This window comes from Paramormyrops kingsleyae, chromosome 11, assembly GCF_048594095.1.
Source record: "Paramormyrops kingsleyae isolate MSU_618 chromosome 11, PKINGS_0.4, whole genome shotgun sequence".
Classification (NCBI taxonomy): domain Eukaryota; kingdom Metazoa; phylum Chordata; class Actinopteri; order Osteoglossiformes; family Mormyridae; genus Paramormyrops; species Paramormyrops kingsleyae.
The window spans coordinates 8,469,834-8,494,568 of NC_132807.1; the positions used below are offsets into that span (position 1 = coordinate 8,469,834).

The 24,735-nt window shown below is 42.6% G+C and overlaps 1 protein-coding gene across 1 annotated transcript; it reads left to right on the plus strand.

Moving 5' to 3' along the window:
• The first annotated feature begins 4,320 nt into the window (after positions 1–4,320).
• aqp9b (aquaporin 9b) lies at positions 4,321–15,196 on the plus strand. Its single transcript, XM_023813908.2, has 6 exons — positions 4,321–4,555; positions 5,504–5,630; positions 8,493–8,630; positions 9,496–9,614; positions 12,034–12,251; positions 14,302–15,196. Exons 1-6 carry the CDS (start codon positions 4,454–4,456, stop codon positions 14,477–14,479), a joined length of 882 nt encoding a protein of 293 aa, XP_023669676.2. The 5' UTR covers positions 4,321–4,453; the 3' UTR covers positions 14,480–15,196.
• Positions 15,197–24,735: the final 9,539 nt, after the last annotated feature.

The window sequence follows — 24,735 nt, forward strand, 5'->3', positions numbered from 1 at the left end:
ATTAATGCCACCAAAACATTTCCTTTTTTTCACCTGTAGCTCCTCCTTTTAACAGCCTCCAGCCGAGTGTCTGGTGAAACAGGCGCCATAGCCTAGCTGTTATTTTTTCTGTTCATGGAGCGCCCTCTATCGACAAAGCACGAATTCACGCTGAATATTATCACTACGATAAGTCATCATTAGGTTAAATATTATCATGTAACTATGGTATAATAACCAATTCGACCTATAGGGTTTACCGCACAATTCAGACCTTAAAGCGGCTTATTATTCTTACCATGTGTCGTCGAAGTAGATTCCTAGCGGTTTCTGAGTGCGTCAACGGCGCCGAATATATTGCACATGTCCTAAAATAATACAATGAGTCAAGTTATCTTTAGGCCTAAAGTAATACATTTTAATAGCTGTCTTATTACTAGGCCAATAGAAATGTAAAGGTACTGTCTTAAAAAGACAATATTTAAAACACAATATTTACATGTAGGCCTAGTTCAACATATGTGTCTTTAAAACGTGTTTATGTCCAGCTGCCATTCTTAGGTGACCAGTGTGCGATAAAATCGTACATGTCAGTAGCAGGGGTCAACACCATGGCTAATTCTGACAGACGTTTTGATCAAAATGCAGTTTTTACCGTTAATGGAATTCACTAATGTAGCGTACATAGTTATTTTTCCTCAGTCAAAACATTTTGTCACGGACACACGTGTCTCGCTATGGACACATCTGTCAGTGTATGAACAGGATGACTATCCCCGGTTTGTATTACACAAAATGAATGTGATTTCGGCATCCAGTTTTGTTTACCACGTAGATGGACAAATAGGGCCACCATCAGTGCCGGTCAGTAGGAGCGATGAAACAGAAGCCACAAATAACACAGTAAATCATCACTGATGCCGTTAATATAGTGGTATTTCAACAGAGCATGATATCTACAGACACTTTTATCCAAAGCGACGTACGTTTTGGGGGAAGCAGCGTCAGACGATCCCGGGAGCCACCTGGAATTAGGTGTCTTCCAATCACAGGCACAATGACAAAATAACCTACATGAGCCGTACATGTGTACGGTACTGTGCAGCACTCTTAGGCCATCAAGGAAAATGATGCTTAAATTATATGCATGTTGGTGCAAAACTATGATTTTTTTTTGTCTGTCAAAGTGCATCAGATCAACTGCTTCAAAACCTCTCCTAAAATCACCCCAGTGTTTGCAGCTACTATGAAATTCAACAATGAATTTTTTTTACCATTAGCTTACAGTGTTCGTCTAATCGACACCTCACTGTATAGTCAAAAACATTTTTTTAACTAATTACATGAATTAATTGAGCGAGCTAGTGGGGAAATGTGACAAATACATTAAATGGCTGGGGTGCCCCTGCAGAGAGCTTTGGGGACTGATTTGGTGTTGATCCAGCAAGATATAAATGACTTTTGACAGAACTGAAGATATTCCTGTTAGTTTTTATTATGCTACTCTTCATTTGCATATGGTCTAATGTTAAATAGTGTTTTTGTTCTGAGCAAACATACACTTACTATCCAAATAAATAGCTTTACATAGTTCCTGCCTAAGACTTTTGCAAACTACTGTAGTTTTCTGCAAATACATTAAATTGGTTTTGAATTCTAAAATAAATGGTAATATATGTCAAGACAAACTTGTTAAACGACCTGGAAATGTCATAGTGATTTTTAATAATCATTTTAGTAGACGGATAGGGAAACGGGTAGTATGTCTGTTTGACAAGATAAAGTGTAAGAATTTTAAAACAAATTGCATTTCATCCAGTAGAGGGCAGTCGTTAGCTAAGATCTCCAAACGCTTACGTCCCATTCTCCGCGATCCAGCTATTCCACTGGGGATGGGAGATGACGCTTATTTCCTTTTAGATCCGATTTGATACAACCAAGGTTGGTCTCGCCGATACGGATCCCGATGTTATAGTCTTTTGTGTGGATTAAATGGGAAATAGTGCTGAATGATACTGGGGAAAACCACAGCGTAGTATTTAAAATACACTGCCCGGCCAAAAAATAGTCGCCATTTGAATTTATATCAGCAAATATTTAGGAGCCAATGACTGGATCATTATTACAGCTCAGCAACGTTATGCAGCAATAAAGTAAAGTCAGCTGAGTACCTGAATCTCCTGAATGGCCAGGTTACACCTCCATCCATCATCAATGGATTTTTTTTCTTCACTGTTGGCATGGGCATATTCCAGGACAAGAATGCTAAGATTCATTGGGTTCGAACTGTCAAAGAGTGGTTCAGGGAGCATGAGAAACCATTTTCACGCATGACTTGGTCACCACAGAGTTGTGACCTTAACCTCATTGAAGGTCTTTGGGATGTGCTGAAGGACTCTTTATGGAGTGGTTCAAATCACTTGTCAATACAGGATCTAGGTGAAAAATTAATGTAAATCTGGATGATAACAAAGGATGAGATGTTGCATAAGCTTGTGCAAACAATGCCATGACAAATGTGCGCCATAATCAAAGCTAATGGTGGTATTTGCAATAAATATTGTGATATTTATCAAACAAGAAAGAGTGAAAAATCGATCCAAAACAAACTAACCAAGCAGAACTTACATGCCAATTGAGTGTCAAATAAGTTGGTGGCATTGCTGTGAATTGTGGCAACAGACACAAAGCAGTGACAACAATTTTCTTTTCTTGTCGTTCGCTTTTTGCCTTCTCACTCATTTTTGTTAAATTTCAAACAACTACATCCCACTGTCTATGACTGAGTGCAACATTAGGAATAAAAATGATCATGAATGGCCCGGTGAGCGCCGAGCTTCTGCTAAAGCACCAGCGGTGAACATTCCGCTGCTTCTGTTACACCAGCACAGCCAGCATTAGCCGCATGTATAGTCAAGGCAAAACAAAACGCTCAGCTATGTTACACTTTATCGAAAGCTTTGAGGACAGATATACCATATTTTTCTTATTTTAAAAATATCACCAGGAAAACAACTAATGTTCATTGGCCCATTAATAACACCAAACAACATTATTTGCCTGACAACAGTTTGTGGACTAATCTTAACATTAGGCCTAAACGCGCATTTTCAACCGCCCGCGTATATTGGCATTACTTAAAATGATGCCATTTTACACTATCTCTTTTATTTGATATGGATTATGTTTAAAGCCCAATGGGTTTCCCACGAAACTGGTATAATATCTAACCAGCTATGTTTGTCAAAAAAATGGTACTACAGTCTCTGACTCTAGGTCAGATCGTATTGAAAGTTACTAACCTGAAGCTAATCTCACTAAACAAGGTCATGGTAAACTACTGGGTTGTGGTTTGGTTAAAACCGGTGTTTTTTTTTTTTGTTCAGTGGAAGTGGCTCAGATTTAACGGTACGGGGCGGCCGCGTGCACTGGCGGATAAGAGCGTGCCCCCGTTTCAGTTTAAATCACAGAAAAATGTGCAGTAGCCTATATTTCAGTGAAGTCGAAAAACTGATATTTATCGATATCGATATTTTAAAATTTGAATCGATTCTCAATGTTAAACATTCTCATCGAAAGAATTGATATTTTAGTAGGCCTATCGATCTGCATGTCCCCGTTTTCCACCATGTGAACTGAAATAATAGCAGTGTGTGCATATTTCGGCTAAAGTAAATAATTGGAAACCTCTTATAGTGATCATAGTTATAGTGATCAACCGCTTATATGGATCAAAAAGCTTGGGATAGAATCATTCCTGTACACGGTTTAAATTATTTTCTTATAGTAATCAAGTAGTCGGCTTACAGTGTTCATTTTGGGTGCCTTTGAACATGACAACATATGGAAAAATGTAAACTACGGTAAGAAGAAAAAATAGACTATAATGATCATCTGCTTACAGTGATCAGTTTCACTCCGACAGACATGATCACTATAAGCGGTGTACACTATTCAAATATTGTGATAATTTAATGCCTGTTCATAACTGCTTGTGTTGCTAGTGGCCAAGACAGCATATAGGTCAGCACTGCAGGAAGGAAATAAATTAAAGGTGAGAAGACCTGCCACTGCTTTTGTTTGGTGTACTTAGGCAATGGTGAAACACAGCGTGTAAATGCCTCACACTAATCCAGTTACAAGGACCTTCCATTCACATTTTCCACAAAACAAATAAGTTCATAGGTTACATTCTTTTAGAGGTGGAAAATGGGTAATGAAAAAACTGAAATTGGACATTGGAAAATGTGTCTTGAAATGGCACACTGATGTCGTTAAGCAGAATAATGCAATTAACCACTTGAATGCAAGCGACGAGTCGGAATAACTAGAGTGAGATAAATAAGCGATTAAGGGAGAGCAGCGTGAGCGGGCGCGGTGACACGGGGTTACATGTCAGGCGGAGGGTGAGCGGCGCGCATTGGCCGTCACCGCCAGTCCCGATAACAGCGCAGCATCCTCTAGCCGCTAACACATGGAGACTGAGCGCAAAAGGACAATGAAAGAGTGCTGCGTGGTGCGTAACCGCATCTTCAGGGAGTTTCTGGCCGAATTTCTCGGAACATTTATATTAATTGTAAGTACCCCGAACCCATACATTTCTGCGGTAATGTCTGTTTTACGGAAGTCAGAGCGAAGACTGTCAGAATTACACTCAGAACTAGGTATTTTCGCGTTGCCAGCAGGTGTTTTGAAAATTGACTAAACTTTCACTCTGACTACAAAAAAATATATTTGGAAAAATTCTGATGATCGATCGTTTCCTATGTTCTTTTCACTTCTTGATCATTCCTCGTTGTCACGAAACGCAAACACTTGTAGTGAGTGGAGAGACATTTAACAGGTGGTTAAGTTTGGCTTCAATTCAACTGATTTGCAAAATAGTTACATATAGGTTATTATTTTTTGAGAAATATATTTATTGATTTTTCCAGTATTTAGCATTTATTAAAGTATTTAGACTACTTAAATACATTGAACTATATTATAACACTTTTCTTTTTTTAAATTATAGTCGCGGGCCTGAGAATTTATGAATTTATATATTGAAATGCCACCGAAGGGCTTTTTGTTTAGTTTTAAAAAATATCATAGTGACACTGAACTTTTTGACATTTATATGCAGTTTTAAACATAATCCTCATAAATGACACGTGCCCCTCCGTCCGTGACGGTAGTTTATATGTCCTGCAGCAGACCTAACCATGCACTGTAACGTAATAAGCAGAGGTAGTATGTTGCCGAAGACACTGAGCCAGCTTTGCCACTTTGTTTAGGTTAAAATGCTGATCTGTCTGAGCTTCATCATCTTCCTTATGCATCTTTAGCCAAGTCGATGGTCTGGTTCTTTCTGGTTCTTCTCCATCACTGTCGCTATCTAAGGTGGCTTTGCAAGGGTTGATATTAAAGTCTCTGGAGTTAGATATGACGCTCTGGAATGAGATCGGGTATCATGACGTGAATTGCCGGTAGCGAAAGGCAGCTCCTGCGGCTCTCCTGATTCCGTTCTGCCCCCCCGTCACAGCTGTTCGGCTGCGGCTCCGTGGCACAGACGGTGTTGAGTCGCGGTGCCCTGGGAGAGCCGCTCACCATCCACATCGGCTTCACTCTGGGAGTGATGATGGCGGTCTACGTGGCTGGAGGGGTGTCAGGTGACAGTCGCACTGCTGTTACATACATGGATCCGAGGGATCGGTCACAGCATAGACACGGTTTTCCTGTTGTGTAGATGCACCACACTGCACTCTAACGGTAAAAAGTTCAGCCCAGTACAGCTTGGTGCCAAAACACCTGCTTTCCAGTGTTGCATCACACATGCATTAGCACAGAACCTGCTCACCTAGAGTGGCAGAATATTACAGAAAAAAGTAGAGAAAATCACAGCAGGATGGATCAGTATCATAAATCAGACATACAGAATAGTAGCATGAAGATTCTGTTGTTCTCCACTGTTGTACCTTAGAGTCGGAAATCTGAATTGTTCCAGTGAAACAATGGTCAAACCTGCAGGATTCCATAGATAAATGTGACAGCATTTGACAAGAAGAAAACGTATGTTGATAGTTTGTAGGTTTGGCTGTATATAGAATGGCTACACAGCTGCTGTATACATATGATTGGACACCAGTTGAACAGAAATTCATGACATTTAAGGAAAGAGAAGACTGCCAGGCTGAAAGTGAATCTTTGCTAAGTGGGAACACTTTCATTTAGAAGGGTGGAGGAAAATGAGGGAGGAATTCTCTTCAGTAGCAGGAGGGAAGCATGTTATTTACCTTCAAGGTATAAATAAGTCTTTGTGCTTATGCACAAGGACTCACAGTTCATATTTTTGCTGCTTGTAGGAGTGTTAAACACATCAGTTTGTTCAGATCTTTACCGGGTGGTGTCTTGGCGTTCATGCATCATCCATATTTCAGGGAGGAAACATGCTCTTCCAGGACGGGTTTGATGTCTGTTCTGCAGTCTGAATGAAATGTCAAGGCACCTGTAAGCTGAATGCTACACTTGTCATTAGTGCTTTAAGAGAACCACAAAGTAAACAATTGTGAAAGTGGTAACATCTCTTGCATAACCTAACAGAAAGCCGCTTAGAAGATAATTTTTACGTGGGAGTTTGTGAGGCTGTCATGACATCATGTATGGCGGCTTTGGGTGTAGCAGGGGTGAAAGGGAAAGGATCTGCTTTTGATCCTCGTCTTTCTGAGTAAAACAGGTATGTGTTGCTTTAAGAGTCTTTCGAGACCCCGAAGTGCTCATTCCAGGAAGGCAGGGTCATCTTAGCTGGAAGTAGCACTTTCTGTGGACAGTGTAACGATGAGAAACAAGGATCGCCGACGGGGCGGGGGCGGACAGGGGCGGGGGGGGGAGCAGAGGCCGTGGAACTCATTAGGGCCATACCTGATGACTCAGTTGTGGGTTCCTGATTCTGAAGTCTTTCTTAGTAGCAGATAAAGATTTATAAAGAACACAGGCTGGATTTACAGGCTCAAGAGATAGTTGATTATGACCAGAAGGACTTCATTGGATACTTTCTTCTAAGATCTCTGCAGAGAGGGACCTTCATGCTGAGTTATCAGTAAAGAATGAAGCACTGGGGATCCCTTGCACAAATTATGGGCGATTCAGTGCTGCTGTGCAGGTGGGAGGGGGCAAAGTTTAACAACAGATCAGATTACATGTTTGTTATGGATGCTTTGCATGGCTTGGAATGACTAGTCTCAGTTAAATACGCCGAGGACTTAATGCCGGTCTGTGTCAGGCACAGAAGACAGGCGATGTTCATGAGAGTTATCGTCAGACCAGACGACTTGTGCAGACGTTGAAAATACTGTTATTTGTTGTCTTTGTGTCTCTGCAGGGACACAGAAACATGTTTCTCGTATTGTGACAGGGCTGTGTAACCAGACTGTAAGCATTCATAGGGAACAAGCATGGGCTCCGTCCTTTGGAATGGGGGAAACAGGACTCCACTCCCCCCCCCCTCCAACGGTTAGCCCAGCCTGCATATAAACAGGTCAATAGGAATAAATCTTACATCCTACGTACAAACAAAACAATCACTATTTCATCACATTCCTGTAACCTCATTACAGCCCTTTGGAAACCTGGTCTATTTTTATCTTGATAATTTACTCAAATTGACAGGACATATTAATGCAGTCTACAGGTCATTATTCATAAGATAATGGCTAATCTAAAGTAGCTTACACTTTCACTCATTTATGCTTTTTTAATATTACTACATTCCCTTAATTATTTTAATTAGCAGCTAATAATACAACCAAATAACAGAACAACCTCAGTACTTGTCCAAAGAAATCACTGACCTGTAACATAAAATGTCTTCAGAATAACATCTTAGCATATAGCCAATCAAGTCAATGCCGTGTAGGGGCTGAATTTTAGACCATGTCTGGAGCAGATTGGGTTTAATTAGTGGACACATCATTTACTTGCTTAGTTGATACTCCCAACCAAGGGAACCTCATCATCAGTGAAATGAGTTCAGGTCTAGCACCCTTCCCTAGGGTACAACAGCAGGGCCTCCGTTCCCAGTTACAGGTCTGTCTTCTGAGGCATTTTCCTCTGGAAATGCTGCTGGGAGATGTGCACAGATGGGTCACATCACCCAATAGTGTCATTTTGTTTCCCAGAATGGGTTATGGATTACAGGCTGGCCTGTGCCTCATGTCCCAGCAGCGCCAGCCATGAAAAGGTCACTCCTCAGCCCCCGGCTGCCGAACAAAAGGGCAGGGTGCCCGGCCAATCGCGTCCACCGCTGTCGTGTGACAGCATGCAGATCCATCGTCAGTCCGCCTCAGGGTGTGGCTCCAACGATGGCCCGTCAACAAACAAAACAGGATATGAACAGAGCTGCCTGCAGAGGCGGCTGCAGCCAGTCGGAGAGTCTGGCTCTCAGCACCATGGCACACATGCACACACAAGAAGCATCAAATTTCAATGGGCAGCGATGTATCAGAGGTGACATTCCAGCCACCCCCCCCCCCCAGGTGCCCACATTAACCCTGCCGTGTCCCTGGCTATGGTTGTCCTGGGTCGGCTGAAACTGGTGAAGTTCCCCGTCTATGTCATCGCGCAGTTCCTGGGAGCCTTTGTTGGCGCGGCTGCTGTCTTCTGCCTGTACTACGGTGAGCGTATCCTAAATTTAGACACGGAAAGTCTTGGGGTTTAAGGGGCCATTTTTACTGACAGATTTACACGCCTTCCTGCTGTGACCTAAAATGGACTTTGTGGTTTCATATTCTTCTGCATTTACAAAAAAAGGAATGTTGTGTCTATTTTTATTCCCAGGACTTGAAACACAAACAATGGAAATATCCCTCTGACAGAATTTAAACTGATACAATCATAATTTTCATTCAAAATTTCAATATAAAATAGATGTAGCATAACAGCAAGTATAACTTACATGCAATTTTTTTTTTAATTACATTTCTTTTCACACTAAACAATCTGAACATTTACAGAAAAATCTGCCATTGGCCATACTGGGCAATGAAATGAACTCAAAATACATCTTTTTGATTAATTTGAGAATGATTAATGCATTTAAGGTCAAAGCACATTTCCCCACACGATAACATTTTCTAAGTTGGTTACAGATCAGCCATTAGTATCACGTTGGTGATCTGCCTAATTGCAGATATAGTCACTAGCAACTGGTCCAACATGGGAAATGTTTTTGACTGCCTGTCCCTTAAACTACCGGCCAAGGGCAGAGCTGAAGGACAGCGCATTGATCATGAGTTGGCTTTGTCCAAAAGTAGCCCCTTTGGGATGAACGGAAAATAGAGGAGCATGAGATCAACACCACGATGCCTGGCTCCCTGTCTGAACCCCAGAAGCATACAGATCTTCTCAAAGACTTTTCGAGAAGGTCGGGGAACTCAGTCAAGTTAGAGCTCTTCTGTGCAATCAGAAGAACAAGTCTGTTACACAGGCTGTGAAACGGAGCGCTGATCAGTTCTGAAACTGCACACCTCATTCTCCCAGATGCCTTTATGGACTTCACGAGTGGGATACTGTCAGTGACTGGCATCAACGCCACAGCACACATCTTTGCCTCCTACCCTTCTAGGCACCTCTCAATAATCAACGGATTCATTGACCAGGTGAGTGACCCGAACTGCCATCCAATGAGCCAGAACCTTGCATTACGCCATTTGTTTACGTATCGGTGTCTCACTGTTCATCTGATCATGCCATTTAAATGGGAGAGGCACCGTGTGTGTGTGTGCAGGCTACAGATTTCAACCTGAGGAATCATTAACTTCTTCTTTTAAAGATTACTCTGTTAGTTGTTCATTCTAACACATTTACAATAATTTACAGCATTTTACTGAGTAAGCTGCACAATAAACAGGTGTCATGCAGCACCCTAATGCAGAACCCAAAAAGCAATGTCAATATTTTCCAGACCTCACCACCCTATGAATGCTCAATGCTCCCATAGTGCTAAATTAGAGCAGAGAGGAAGATCCATTACGGCCTATCCCGCATAAACTGGTTCTCGCCAGAGGAAATTAGCAATGTCCATGCTGGGAAGATTAACACCACCATTAAAGGCAGGATCCCCTTGGTATTCAAAGCAAAGGTTTGGGTTACAAAGTGCATCCTTTACTGATGTTTTATAGTCTCGGATTGACTATAAAATACTGCTGTTAACCTATAAAGCACTGAATGGCCTTGCACCAGACTACCTTAATAATCTGCTGACCACATACAATCCCCCACGCTTGCTTCGATCTCAAGGTGCGGGATATCTGTTAGTACCTAGGGTAGAAAGATCTACGGCAGGCTGCAGAGCTTTCTCCTATAGAGCTCCTCAGCTGTGGAACGGTCTTCCACCGGATGTGCGGGTTTCAGGCTCACTTTCAATGTTCAAGTCTAGACTAAAAACACACCTTTTTAGTTTAGCTTATAGGGACACTAGTTCTAGCTAGCTTCTCACTCCCAGTTAAACCTATAGTGTGAGGTGTAGAGCTGGGTGGGGATCGGTGCCATTGGCTTTGGATAAACTGAATTGACAGTGCTGTCACTCTAGCTTCACAATTGCTTGTGGGATTGGAGTGCTGACATTTCAGGGACTCCCCATGCCTGCATTCCCACCTGCCTCTCCCTCCTACTTATGCTGCCATAGCCATATCTGCCGGAGCATTGCACTTCATATTGCACTCATCTAACTTTTAGCACTGCCTATAGTCTCCCTTACTTTGACTAATTGCATTTATTTCCACCACCTTCTCCTGGGTGGTGCTACCTGGAGCCTTCAATCTATCAAGATGTCCAGCACACCCTGCAACATGTGACGTCGCCACTGCCAATGACGACCGTGCATCCAGCTCGCCGTTCTGCCAGTGTCATCTTCCTTGTACGACCCGCTCCCTGCCTTCTGGCTGCCTGGCGATTTGAGGAAGTGTTGGCACCGGCTTGTCATCTCCCCCCTACTCTGCGTTTGTGTTTCAGACTACACTGTATTTGACTCTCCCTGCCGGCCCCAGGAGGATGGGCTCCCCCTTTGAGTCTGGTCCCTCCCAAGGTTTCTTCCTTCTAGGGAGTTTTTCCTTGCCACTGTCGCCTATGGCTTACTCACTGGGGGCTTTGGGTGGGGATGCTGTAAAGCGCTTTGGGACAATGTAATGTTGTGATAATGCGCTATACAAAAATAAATTTGTTGTTGTTGTTGTTGTATGTTGCTGGACACACAGAGGTCAGTGGATAGATGCGTCCCTGGTCATGTAGTGCTGGGGTCTATTGGACTGGAGGCCTTTCACAGTTATGGGCGATTTAATGGTCTTTTGTTTGTTGTTTTAGGTCACTGCTTACAGCACTGATCTGAGATCAGCAAGGCGGTCATTCTGATTCAATAAACAGATTGCTCTTCCAGCATGTGGTTAATGCTGCAGACTTTGAGCAATTTGAATTGATCGCCCTCCTTCCTAAAAGCCAATCTATTAATTAACCTGTTTTTCTATGTCCTATGGTGTCACATTGCCCCGATGTTACTAATGAGCTATGATGCATGGAAATTGGCCATCTTTGGTTGTAGTGGCCTGCTAGATGCATTGGGTTTTTTCTTCCAATTTAGCTCTAATACGTTCAGCTATAAATCTGGTACTGATTAAAATATGCTAATGTATAAAATATGCAAGAATCCAGACCCTGAAGATCAGGACAGAGCACAGTGGGTCAAAATAATTTGTCTTTGTGTTGGATACATTGCGTAGGTAACAAAGGCAAGCCTTGTTGCAACTAAAAAGCCAATGAAATAATTCCAGCGTGATGGGTTCAAATCCCACCAGCATGGAGTCATTTTCTCTGGGTAATAAGTAATGTAATGGTAGTGAACATCAAGCTGAAGGTTGCCGTTTCATGTCCCAGCTGTGGCTCTGCCTTAAGCAAGGTACTCAAACCAAACAGATCCAGCAGTATAAAGTAATAAAAATCTTTAGATAATGCTGTTCATGTTCATGGAGTTTAGCTCCGAGGACAATGATACTGCTGTAGCAGACTCCTCCTCTCCTTGCCCAGGTGTTTGGGACGGGCATCCTGGTCTTGTGCATCCTGGCCATTATCGACGGGAAGAACATTGGTGCACCCAGAGGAATGGAGCCCTTGGTCATCGGCTTGATCATCCTGGGGATTGGCGTGTCCATGGGCTTGAACTGTGGTTATCCTCTGAACCCCGCCCGCGACCTGGGCCCCAGGGTCTTCACGGCAGTGGCTGGGTGGGGCATGGAGGTGTTCAGGTAACCAATCACCGCCTTCTTTCTCTCTGAAAGCCGTTCAAACCCTTTCTTGAAGCCAGTACCCCTAATATAACTGGCTCATTACAATTTTCAGCTTTTTAAAAATGCGCACGGAATACTTCATTCCAAAAACCAAATAACGGCTGTAAATGATTCCTGTCAATTAAATGTCGACATTCATGGTCTAACAACTGAATTCTTGCTCAATGGTTTTAGGCTCAAAAGATCATTGCATGTTGGCCCTGACCCTCGAGTAAGAGATCCCTGGGTGGGACAGTCATGTTTTCGGTATCCCATAATACACTGCGACCCTGAGTTGGACACAGCTTTCTTCAAAGGAAGCTTGACCTCTTGGACAGTCAATGGCTGTGTGGTCTTTCCTGCACGAGAGGAAAAAACAGAACGTTCTGATGGTTAGACGAAATGCCCATAGCTAATAAATGGATAATGGAAAAGATATAGACCAAACCAATCCCTTCCTAATGGTATCAATCTTGCTCTCTCAGGCTGGGCAACAGGAAGTGATTAAGGGATAATAGGTTTTTAACAAGAAGCCTGATGACATGTACAACCAAGCCCCCATTTTGTTATCTCTGAAGCAAACCGAACAGCACAGAATGCAAGCAGGAACATTCTGCTTACGTACAGAAGCCTGATAACTCTGTTTGGGTCACTTATCCAAAACAAAGTCCTGATCCCCAGCTAGACTTTTAGAACGTTTATTGACCCTCTTTGATGCCAGCTGGTCAAAGGTCATCGCTAACATGTTCCACCCCCAAGACTGCGGTCATGGTCAGCATGGTAGCTGCTCACGTGCATTTACTTGTTGATTAAAGATTGACAGACAAACATTATGCAACCAATCAAATGCTCAGGTCAGCCAGAGGCGACTCAATCCCCATCCTCGTTTTCAATGTGGCTGAAGAGTCTGACAACAAACAGATGCAGAAATGGATCCTGTTTAGCACTCAGACTGTGAGTGGAGGTATTACAGGTTTTACCTTTTCCAGTCCAGTTTATTTTTAATATTAACATGCTTCCCAGCGTAGTTTCTCTGAAGCGTTTAATAATGATTAACAAGTACGGCATCATGGACAGGAATAACAATTCTTAGTACTATACAAGGGTGAAAATCAGATTTTGGCATTCACCTACCATGTTTCCCCGAAAATAAGACAGGGTCTTATATTAATTTTTGCTCCAAAAGATGCATTAGGGCTTATTTTCAGGGGATGTACTATCTTCCCATGTACAACAAACTACAGTACATTTACCGGTATTCATGAACAAAAATCCACATTTACTCAAATGCAGACATCATGTCATCTTCTAACCCTATCTTTCCATGTAAACAATCGAACGATATATTTATTTTATATTGCGAGCATCCTGAAAAATCATGCTCGGGCTTATTTTCGGGGAAACACGGTATCAGTGTAGAAAATAACTGTCTTTAAACCTTTAAATTCGAAGCTAGAATCTCACAGTTAGAAGATCATTAGATCAATCATGCACCTGTCAACTGAGAGAAATAGTCTTGGAAGGGCAGTAGACAGCTGGCTCTTAAGCTTTCACTGTTGGGACCTTTTGGACATGTGGTCACCCTGGACTCCTTTCAACAGATTAGAACTCAGTCCACCTGCCCTCATTATCCTGCCTGGTACCTTAATAACTGTAGTCAACCTGCAACAGTGTTTGTTTTTGCTCAGGCCAAGCCTCACCAGCACATCCCCCCATGCAGAGTAAAAGGTCCCTGGGTGACGTCCCGTTTCCTTAGCAGTAATGCCTGTGTCAAGAGTGCCTTAAGCACAGTGCATGTCTGAGAGTCTCAAGAAAAGTACTAATTTCTGTTCAGCATTATTACGATGGAGGATTAAATTTAGATAAATAACAGGCAAAGAAACAGATTGTCCAAAGGAGAGGAATGGACAGCACCCAACAAGGTGCCCAGAAAGACGAGACGAGAAGGACTGGAATGACCTGCTGAAATACCTTAACATCTGCAGGCAGACAGATGGCTCACTCGCTTGTGGGCCCCTTGTCCCTGCAGCACAGCAGATTACTGGTGGTGGATCCCAGTGGCGGGGCCCCTCGTCGGGGGTGTGGTGGGCGGGGCGATCTACTTCCTCTTCATCGAGCTGCACCATGAGAGTGAGCCCGTGACGGAACAGGAGGAAGAGGAAAGCAGCAGCATCCAGGACAAGTATGAGATGATCGCCGTGAGCTGAAGGAGGAACGGTGCACAATGGGGTCCTCGCTCCTGACCTCCGGTACAAAGAGACGGAACCCCCCAGGAAGGAAGGCCTCAGAAGAGCCATCAAGGAATAAGCCCCACCAAAGAGTGTGCCGATCATCCCTCCCTTTCCCACACATGTCCCTAATCCAACTGCACTCTTCCTAGGTACAGCTGTACATATGTATTTGTACTGCAATCCTACAATGACATACCAGACAACCACACGCCTTGTCACATGGCCTCCAGTGCACTAATAAAGGTCATATCTAATGACTATAAATGATACTTGTATACAACTACCAGGATGATTGTTGTTGTTTAACTGATGAGAAAAGAGGTCTAGTATGACTGAAATCCTAGTTCCTGATGAGTCTTTAAGTACCAATGCAGCTGTCAGGCTAGTTTGACTATACAATGAAGCGTGCATCCAGGTTTTTAATAAAAGATGTCACCACAGAGATTGAGATATTTTTAGATGCTCCTGCTCCATCTTCAGAACATGCATATTTTAGAACTGTGTGGATGGTATTCCCTAGAATCATCCATCATCATGCCTGTTTCTAACACTCATTTCGCTTAATGCTGAATATTTTTTAGCATGTGAAGTACAGACTTACAAAAACTGACTGCTGTTGTCCATTGTAAAGTTATTTTCTTTGTCACGTCTGGCCTGTTTTGAAGGTACTGTGCCCTGCATTTCACAGTGTCAAATGGTTTTTATTGCATTATTTGTAAATACAAAGTAAAAAAAAAAAGAAAACAGTACAAAAGGACTTTGTGTGTTTTTTTCCCAATTTTGATAGCGGAGAATTTACATTTAGGAGACTTTGCTTTTCCCCGTCGAAGTGCCGATTTACAAGCTGCAAACACAGCAATGCAGTCCAGAAAAACAGACATGATTACTGGTGCAACAGATTAAACTCTAGCATGAATTTTGGCAAATCCCTTTCCCCCCAGGGCCGTTGTCAGATAGCTGGTTTATATATGGCCTAATTAAATTATCTAAGGGAGATGTGACTTTGCGATGTGTAATTAGCATAAATAGAGGAGGATGGAGGGACTCGCGGAGGTTCGCGTCACTTCGCTTTTCACTAACCCTCAGATCAGGCTGTAGTCTTGAAAAATGCATACCTGATAAACATGGAGAGTATATCTTTAAAGAAAGGTTGCTTTTATGTTTGCTGGTTTTCCTAAGTGCATGAGTGTGCTTTGGGTTACTTCATTTTACTGCTCAAAATTACTTGTACCAGATACACTGCTTTCATGGATTTACACAGTAAAAGATATGCATTCTTCAGTTTTGGCAGTAAAATAATAAAATAAGTCAAATGGGAGTAGCAATGGTAACTAACAGAAATAAAATGTTTAAAAGTTATGTTTTAAATCTTCCGGCAACATTCGCTTGTTCATCTTCATTAATATCTTTAAAGTCAAGACTTCTTTTTCAGTGTCCATGACAAATTCAGAAATGCACCTTCACTCCAGCTACACAATAAGTTACTGATTAGTGCAGCGGCAGATGTGAAAATTTGACCACAGATCCTTGTTCCGCCTACCATCACTCAGCCAACTATGAAAATGAGAATTAACTCCCAACACCTTAGGAGGGAGCAGTCAGCAAAGCTGTGTAAAGCGTCATAAAATACATGAGGCATGATTCGCAGGATTCACTCCCTGGAATGCACTTGTCCAGGTTACCCAGGGCTGCAGGCTGACAGGCAGTAATCTGGTGATTTGGTGCAGCCTCTCAGGCCTCCTCCAGGTCGGGAGGCTACAGACAGCTGTACGTTTTATGGCAACAGATCTACTCTTCCCACAGTCACCTGTTCATTACCAATGGACATAATGTCCTCCTGGGAAGAGCCTTGTTTGAAGACGACCAGGGCTTTCTGCTTGGGATGATAATTGGTTTGAATGTACAGAAAGTGTGAACTGTGGAATGTTATGCAATGCTGTAACGAGCACCTCATTTCACCCAGTTAAACTAGCTCCATCCACAATGGATCGGCTACTCACAGGATGGCCTTTCAGTGTCATTTAAACCAGAACCGTCTAAGCTGTGGCCATCGAACTAGAAAGTACAAGTAAATGTGCATGTAGACAAGCCTTAGCAGAGAGGCTCTGCCCAGGGAAAAACTGGGTGGAAAAATCTTTTAGCATGCTAGCATACGCAATAAAGGAAATTAAGAATAGCCAGGAGTTACAGGCAGGCCTCAAGCTAACCAAGGAGCCCTCCACACACTCGCCATTAAATGCTTAATTAGGGACTTTAATACACTGTTTAACCAGCATCAACATTTCATTCTAATGTCCTTAAGTGCTCTTTAGTACAGCTTAGGTCAGGTAAAGGCCGGCTAGAATGTTTGCGGACGTGTACAAAGACAGGTGAAGATTTGAGGTTTAATCTTTTACATATAAATGTTTGTTTTTCTCTATGATACGGAAAATGACTGAAAAAGACCGAAAATCACGCAACTGGGGGCCAACAGCAGTGTGAATGACTCAACAATTACAGCCAAACAAACAGAAATGAAATTGCAAACATATTGCCTAGATAAACAGGTACTTGTCCAAGGAAGCTGTATGAAGTTGTGATTCACAAATATCTCTCGTTCCCTCATTCTGTGAAAAGCCACTTGTAGGTCACTCCACACACTTATTCTGGCAGGAGAATTAATGAACCCAGTCAAAATAATGACCTTAGGACCTTGACACGATAATGAAATGCAGCTTAAATTCAGCTAAATCAAAACTCCACTCGAGAGTTAAGCCCCAGAACCTGATTGCCTTCCAGGATCATTTCCCTAAATTGCCAGCCTCAAGGAAGCCCCCCGTTGCCCCCGCGTCGCCCCCCAAATGTTTACAGCAAGCACCCTATTCAAATCACAGACATTCTTTTTCCAGAAAAAAAACAGCTTAAACAACCCATTAAAAGAAGCGTGGCCCGTGAATGAACAACTAAACAAAACGAACAAATATACTTTATTTGCCATTTGCACAAGTACACTGGAATGCTTCTCTTCACCTACCCCATCTTGCCCTTCATCGCTTGGGGGTCACAGCGCAGCGTCAGCTAACGTGCAGCGCCCATGGGGTGGGGGCATTAAGGGCCTTACTCAAGGGCCCATGGACATATCACTGTTCTGTAGAGGATGGGGCTCAAACCAGCGATCCTCTGATCACAGGGACAGAGACTTAGCCCACTGAGCCGCTCATTGCTACCAGGTATTTATTTACACATTCTCCCAGAGGATCATGGGAAACCATCACAGCTGGAACAATCATGATTGAGAATTGAGTGCACATTGTGCCAATAACATGCAAGAAGATTGGTCTACCAACTTGGGGGTTTGAGGAGATGAAAGCATCAACTATGTAAGCTCCAAGGGAGAAGCCAACATTGTATAGCAATCAATGGCTCAATGAGTTTGTTGCTATACCTGGCAGGTTCCAATTCTAAAGCAAATCTCTCTGCTGTGCAGCTACCAAACGAAGCCAGACTCAAGTCAACCTTAAAACCCAAAAATAAAACACAATAATCACATTTAGTCAACCACCTGGATCGCAGGGCACATCTAAGGGGATACATCAGGTCATGTGAGACATTTAATTCAGGTCCATGCTAAATCTGAGATCGATCTCCTGAACCTCACCTAAGCAGCACTAAACTGTTCCAACAAGCCATTTAAAGGCATTCAACCAAACCGAACCAGAATATAAGCTTTCACATAAATCTATTACAATAACTGAGGACATTAACATTTAATCTCTTCTGCTTGATATCAGTAATGGATCATGATAAATGTGGGTACATTGGGTGGAATGATTACTTTGCGGATATTCGGCTATTTTACAGGACTGGGGTGGTTTCATTCTGGCGAAAAACAGGATTAATAGGAGGGATGGAGGCATGACAGCTGAGGGGTGAAGAGGAGCCCATTGAATTCAAGACTCTCTCAAAACCACAGGCGACGCCTTAAGGCTCGCAGTCAAAGGAACACTCACGTCAGTGGAAAAGCATAAAATGCTGAAAGAACCTTAAAGTCACTGATCGATTACCATGCAGACTCAGTTCATTTCCCCACTGCTGTCGGCCAGCTCCAGGGTATGGAAGGCATCACCTCGCAAAAACAATTTTCATTTCTGTGTAATCATAAAATAATGGGGCCCTCTTTTCCTGCTACAGTGACAGGATTCTTTGACAGATCTCCTCAGGAAATGAGAACAAATACAGAGAACAAATAAACAGATTAGATGAAACAGAATAGATTTATATCTCTATGCCCAGAGAAGCTGCTCACGGCTCCACAGTGACGAGAAATTATTCTTAGTGATATACAAGGCAAAACTGTGACCTTATAAAGAATTCCCACACTCGAAAAAATCTGACAGGACTCAAAAATGTTAACATTCAATAGACTGAGAACAAATGCTGCATTAATTTTGTGCTTTAAAGAAAAGTTGCATTAATTTAGCACTTTAAAGAACACAGTTACAAAGCTTCCATAAAAAACTGTACAGCTCATTTAAAATAGCTATTTAAAACCAGCATACAGCTGAACATCAGCAAGATTAGTTTAGAATTGTTCATTTATAAATATTTCTGTAAAAAAATCCTCTCACTCACTCTCTCTCACACACACACAAAAGAGAAATCAGAAAGCACTCTAACTACACTGCCAGAATCCCTACAGAGGTCAGGTCAATACTAAACGTCTAAGCAGTTCTGTCCAATGTTTAAAACACACGGGTTAGCAGACCCATGGCACTAATTGGTTCATTCCAGGCAGCAGACGTTTCTCTATGGCACTAGATCAATTCCATTTACTAAGTATTGGGTGTAAACACCCCATCCATTACAACACATACAGTCAAACTTGCAGATCCTTTTACAACAAGCCTACTGTCACAATCCAGCAAGTTACAGTCTTAATCTACACTATAAAAAACGTAAAATAATTTCAAAATTAAAATAAGGCAACCATCCTTAAATCTAACTTTAATCTAACGTTACATGTATTTCATTGTTTTTCAGGCAGCTGGATATTTTATTGAGGAAAAATCAATTGCCTGGACTGTGTCGCCCCGAATCAGGCTGGGGCCCTAAGCGGGATCCTCTTCTTGGGGCCCACACCCCCAAACTCCCCACGACACCTCTCCCTGAATCCCGTACAATAGTATCTCAGAAAATCTTAATTTGAACAATCAATAATGTATAAACAAAGAAGCACATATCACAAACATAACCATAGCTATTTAACAAAAGACAAAATGAAACGAATATTATTATTCCATGCCCCCGGCGCTGGCCATGATTTTGGGCATTATTGAATTCTACCTGAATCACTATTCTATATATTTATGAGTCCAAGCAGCATATTCAAAATATCAATGATGCTTTCTTGCCATGTCTTTCATTACGTGAGGCACGAAAAATTATGAAATACTGTGGACCCCCTCTCATGTTAACAGTGTACTTCTGTTCAGCGTCATGGCGCTTGGCGTCACTACATGCGGCCACGTGCGGCAGAAAATGCCCGACAGACACGGACTGGAGCCGCGGACACTGGCATTCCCGTTTCAGGAGATAATGCTGTGATCGCCTCCATTTTACTGGAACTCAGGACCACATCAGAAACAGAAGCCATTCTCTCACACTAACGCTAAATAATTAGAACTGGCTCGTGCAATTCGTATTGTGAATCTTGCAACAAATGTGACGTAAGTGAAGCAGAGGGAAAGAGCTCATTTTGCTCCTTGATTTATTCAATACATTTCCTTGTTTTATTGAGGGAAAAACACAGATTATGCTTAGTTGTTTTCATACCAGAGTCATGTATAAAATTCGCAATGAATATCATTCCCTAAAATACGGAACATGTAGCAGCACAGTTAGCTAGGTGACTGGAAGTTAAACCCATTTTCTAAACAGACCTGCATGTGCAGCATGAGCTGCTGCTGTATGCTTTTGTTTTCTTTCTGGGCTGACTTGAAGCATGCATCTCTCTCTCTAGTTCTCTTCTTAATCGGCCCCTCCGACTCGATTACGGGCCCCAGGCGCAGTGCATGATGTGCGTGCATGAAGAGACGGTTATTAAAAAGTTCTGTCCGTCTGCCTTCTTAAAAACCCCACTTGGATAATGATAAAAAAACACAGCCATATAAAACAAAGGGATTAAGATGATCTCCCTGGTGGTGCTCCAGTCAAATGGTGACATGGCTTATATACTACAGCAGAGGCCAGGGTAACACTGAGAGGCTCCCAAGAGCTCCCCCTGGTGGCTGAGGGTGTCTGGCCTCCTCCAACAGCATGGCCTTCTAAATGCTGGCTGTGCAGTGTCATACTCAGTAGGGCTCTGCTGCCTGTCTGGTGAAAAGAAGCAGGTGGTAAGTTACAGTGCTCTTTCCATACACAGTGGCTAATCCATCCTTTGAACAGTTTATAAGGCTTTCTACTCTCTCTACAGCCGTACGCGATTTACTCTCAACCAGCATAGACTCCTAAGATACAGGCCACCAAGCATATTGAAGGAGCTTCTATATTTTTATGCGGAGTTAATGCCAACTAAGCTGCAAGTCAAGTCAAAGTTTGCAGTGAGGGCACCGCTCAGGCAGTCTCCTCCCACTGATAGCGTGTCGCTACTCATTTGATATCCAATCCATCACAGCCTGAGCTCATCCAAGCTTCTTGCCACATATTACACTGAGACTGAGGGAGAGAGCCAGGAGCACGCAGATTCCCACTGGTCAGTCTCATAACATTCAATTTACTCTTGTGTTAATAGCAGCTGGTTTTAAAGACAGCATGCATTAGAAGGCCAGTAAAACTCTCCCCCCTACGTGCGTGTCGATGGAGAAAGATGCCCTTCAGGACTATCCCGACCCTGAGTAGTATGGTGACAGACACATGGCTGGCATGGTTCATGCTACATATTAATAGCAATGAGGAAAATTCATGCTATAAACAAAGTAATGCATGAGAATAAGAGGAGCATTTAAAATTGACAATATGCAACATAAAACACTAGTGATTTTATTGTCCTATGTGTCATGGTGAGGGTGGTGTTTAAGGAACAGAGGAATAAGACTTTGTTCACCCTCGGCGGCAAGCACCAGAAACTCATGTAGCATCCGAGAAGCCTGCGGCCACGCGCTTCAACCCCGGGGCAATTGCATGTGTATGTGCTTCACAACACACTGGCCCAAGCGTGACTTTAAAACACCACAGGCTGGTGTAGCCCCCAACACACACACACACAGTGTCATACTACACCTCGCTGATCACACCTGACACAGACGATGGGGACCTGAGGGGAGCAGCCAGTCAATGAGAGCAGCTTCAGACCATCATGTTCCACAGCAGCAGGGGGGCAGCGTGGGAGAGAAAAGCAGAAGCTGCTGTGAGTTTGGCACTGCAGGGGTGATGTGAGCGTGTGCACAGGGTGGAGGGTGAAAAGTGAGACCAGCTGGAACGTGCAGCTACTGTATGCAGGTAGTTATCCATGGAAAAGGTGGAGGGTTTCTCTCTCCAAATGGTACCAGTGTACAACAGGATACTGCTGTTAATCCATTCATATAATGCAGCCATTCTCCACCTATGGGTCTCAAACCAAATTTGGGTCGTGTCAGATCGTAAATGGGTCGTGAGGCAGAGTTGGAAATGTAAGTGTTTTAAAACCAGCAAGCTGCTATGCTGATCCACGACCAGATTTCCCAGCCCTAATGCTAGAATTAACCTATATAAACGGTTCTTGGGTCTGCAAATGCTTAGCGCAAAATTAGTGAACACTCAACCAATCCAAGAAGCCAAACCACAGATGCTTAATTTAAAATTCACTATCACATCTAATCAGATTTGTGTGATTTGCATTGCCTGGCATAAACTGCAGAGTGCACTGTGTGCTTGATCATAGCGTTAATTTAAACCTATACTTGATATAGGGTTGCGACTGAGCTGGCAGGGTAAAAATTGGGTTGCGGTGCAAAAAAAGGTTGAGAACCACTGATATAATGGAAGGGGAGATGAGCTTTAAGGATACCAAGTTGCATCACTGAGGACCCGTTGATGTAACAAATCCACCAAATGATGCATTAAACAACACCCAAGCCCTAGACAGAGAGGAAACATTGCAGGTGCCTGAGGAACTTCAACAGGTAATACGGGCAACTGAGTTCCTGTAAATAAAACCAACGATGGAACACAAACTTACACATTTGTGTGCAGTCATCCCACCACAGAGCTGCATAAAGACGGCAATTTAAAATTATACAATACATACTCAAAAATGCATGTTTTAAATAAACTGTATTGGTTAGAATAATCAGCAGTGTCTCAAGTCTTCAATAAGCATATTAATAGAAAATCTGGATTAGAACTGTATTTTGTATAGGACAAGTGGGTACAGAGAATGGATGGATGGAATAAAAATAAAACGTTAATCTTTACATGATTCATAAGATTTTTTATTTAGCATTTTGCCCCCCCTAGTGCTGAATGTCTTCAACTGCAACCAATCACTTTTTTTATTTTTATTTTTTTTAATGGAGGAACATCCCTTGAAACCTATTTAAAAACACCCAATTCAAAGTACTACAAAACCAAGCAATTAATCAAGTAACACTGCAACTAATATTACTGCACTGTCTCTCCACACTTGACCTGACACCGTTCAGCCCTGATTTCCCAGCTGTTCCACTAGCAACCAGCCTCCTTCCACTGTGCTGTTGACATTGAATCCTCATATTTCAGTGGACTATCACATTGTAAAAGTCACCCTATGCACTTTGGTTAAGGCTCCCATGCCACACTTGGCCAGTCCAATCTCCTGTTTCCCCCGTCCCGGTCTCTCCATTGCTCACTCCCTCTCACTCCTGATACAGCTGGACACTATCTCTGAATCACCAACCTGAGACCAAAACAAACCATGTGCAGGAGAATGGAAAAGCCTCTCCAGGCACATCTAGCTTTGGGAAGGACTCGGGTCTTAGGGCAGGAAGCAGAAACATCCAATTTACGAGGAGCCTGCCAGGAACAGTGGGAGCGCTGAGCGATGGCTGGCTGTAAACTCCGCAGGGACGAGGTCCAGTGCTGCAGCTGAAGCTCGGGAACATCTCAGAACCACAGATTAAAGACGCGATTTTACTCACTCCTCCAATACTGCATACACTTTCCCTCTCACTGAATCCAGCATGGATAAGATGACCAGGAACATACCAGCACCGGTAACTTACAAAAAATTACAAAGCATTTACATATGACGAAGTGTTTAAAGAATGAAGAGTATCTAAAGAAATCCATCAACAGAATTCAACCTTTGAAGCAAACCAATTTAAATTCAGAAGCAGGGCTGTAAACACTAGGTGTACCTAGATAAAGAAGGGAGGATCTGACTGCAAGTATGCACTGATAGGGTTATCAATACCCAGTTTTCACTAATAGGACCGCTTTTAACCTGACAACTCGGTCCTACACTCATATCATTCCATATTACCATTTCTTGAACATCATTTGGAAATACAAAGATTCTTAAGAACAGTGTAGGAGGGGTAAAAAAGCCTGTCTCTCATCCAAAATAGGCTGTTTAATAACTTTTTGTAACTGAACACAAAACTTTGCTAAACATTTACATTTTGGAAAACCACGGTGGTAAAAAAAAAAAAAAAAAAAATGGTTGTAGATCAACCACTTAGCGACATTACATCCAACTTCCAGGAGTGATAGAGTAAGAGAATAGTTGTACGTTATTCATTAATGGAGAAAGTAGTTTTCACATATGCAATTGAGAGCAGGTTTTGGGGTCAGAGAGCAGGTCAGCCAGCGTCCAGGACCCTTGGACCAGTGGGGGTTACAGGCTTTGCTCAAGGTCCAATGGTGATATAGGATTCAAACCAAAGACCTTTCAAGCAAGGAACCTTAGCTGATTGAGCTATGCTCAACCCCACTGGTGTGGAACAGCGTAGCCCACAGTGTAACCATCAGCTACATTAAGAGACAAACTCTAACTACTTACAAAAATCAATGTGTTTAGAATTTATACTTAAACATGTACATATCCTGCAAATTAACTTTTTAGGAACATTTTATGGTTGTGACTAAAGAGAAACATAAGGCTTGCCCCCACCCTCAATTAAAATGTGGTCTGGTCCTGAAATTAAGAATGAGTAATTAGGTTCAAATACACACATTAACTGGACTGTGCACACCAATGTCTCCCAACCCCACATACACACCACGAAAGTAAATCAATG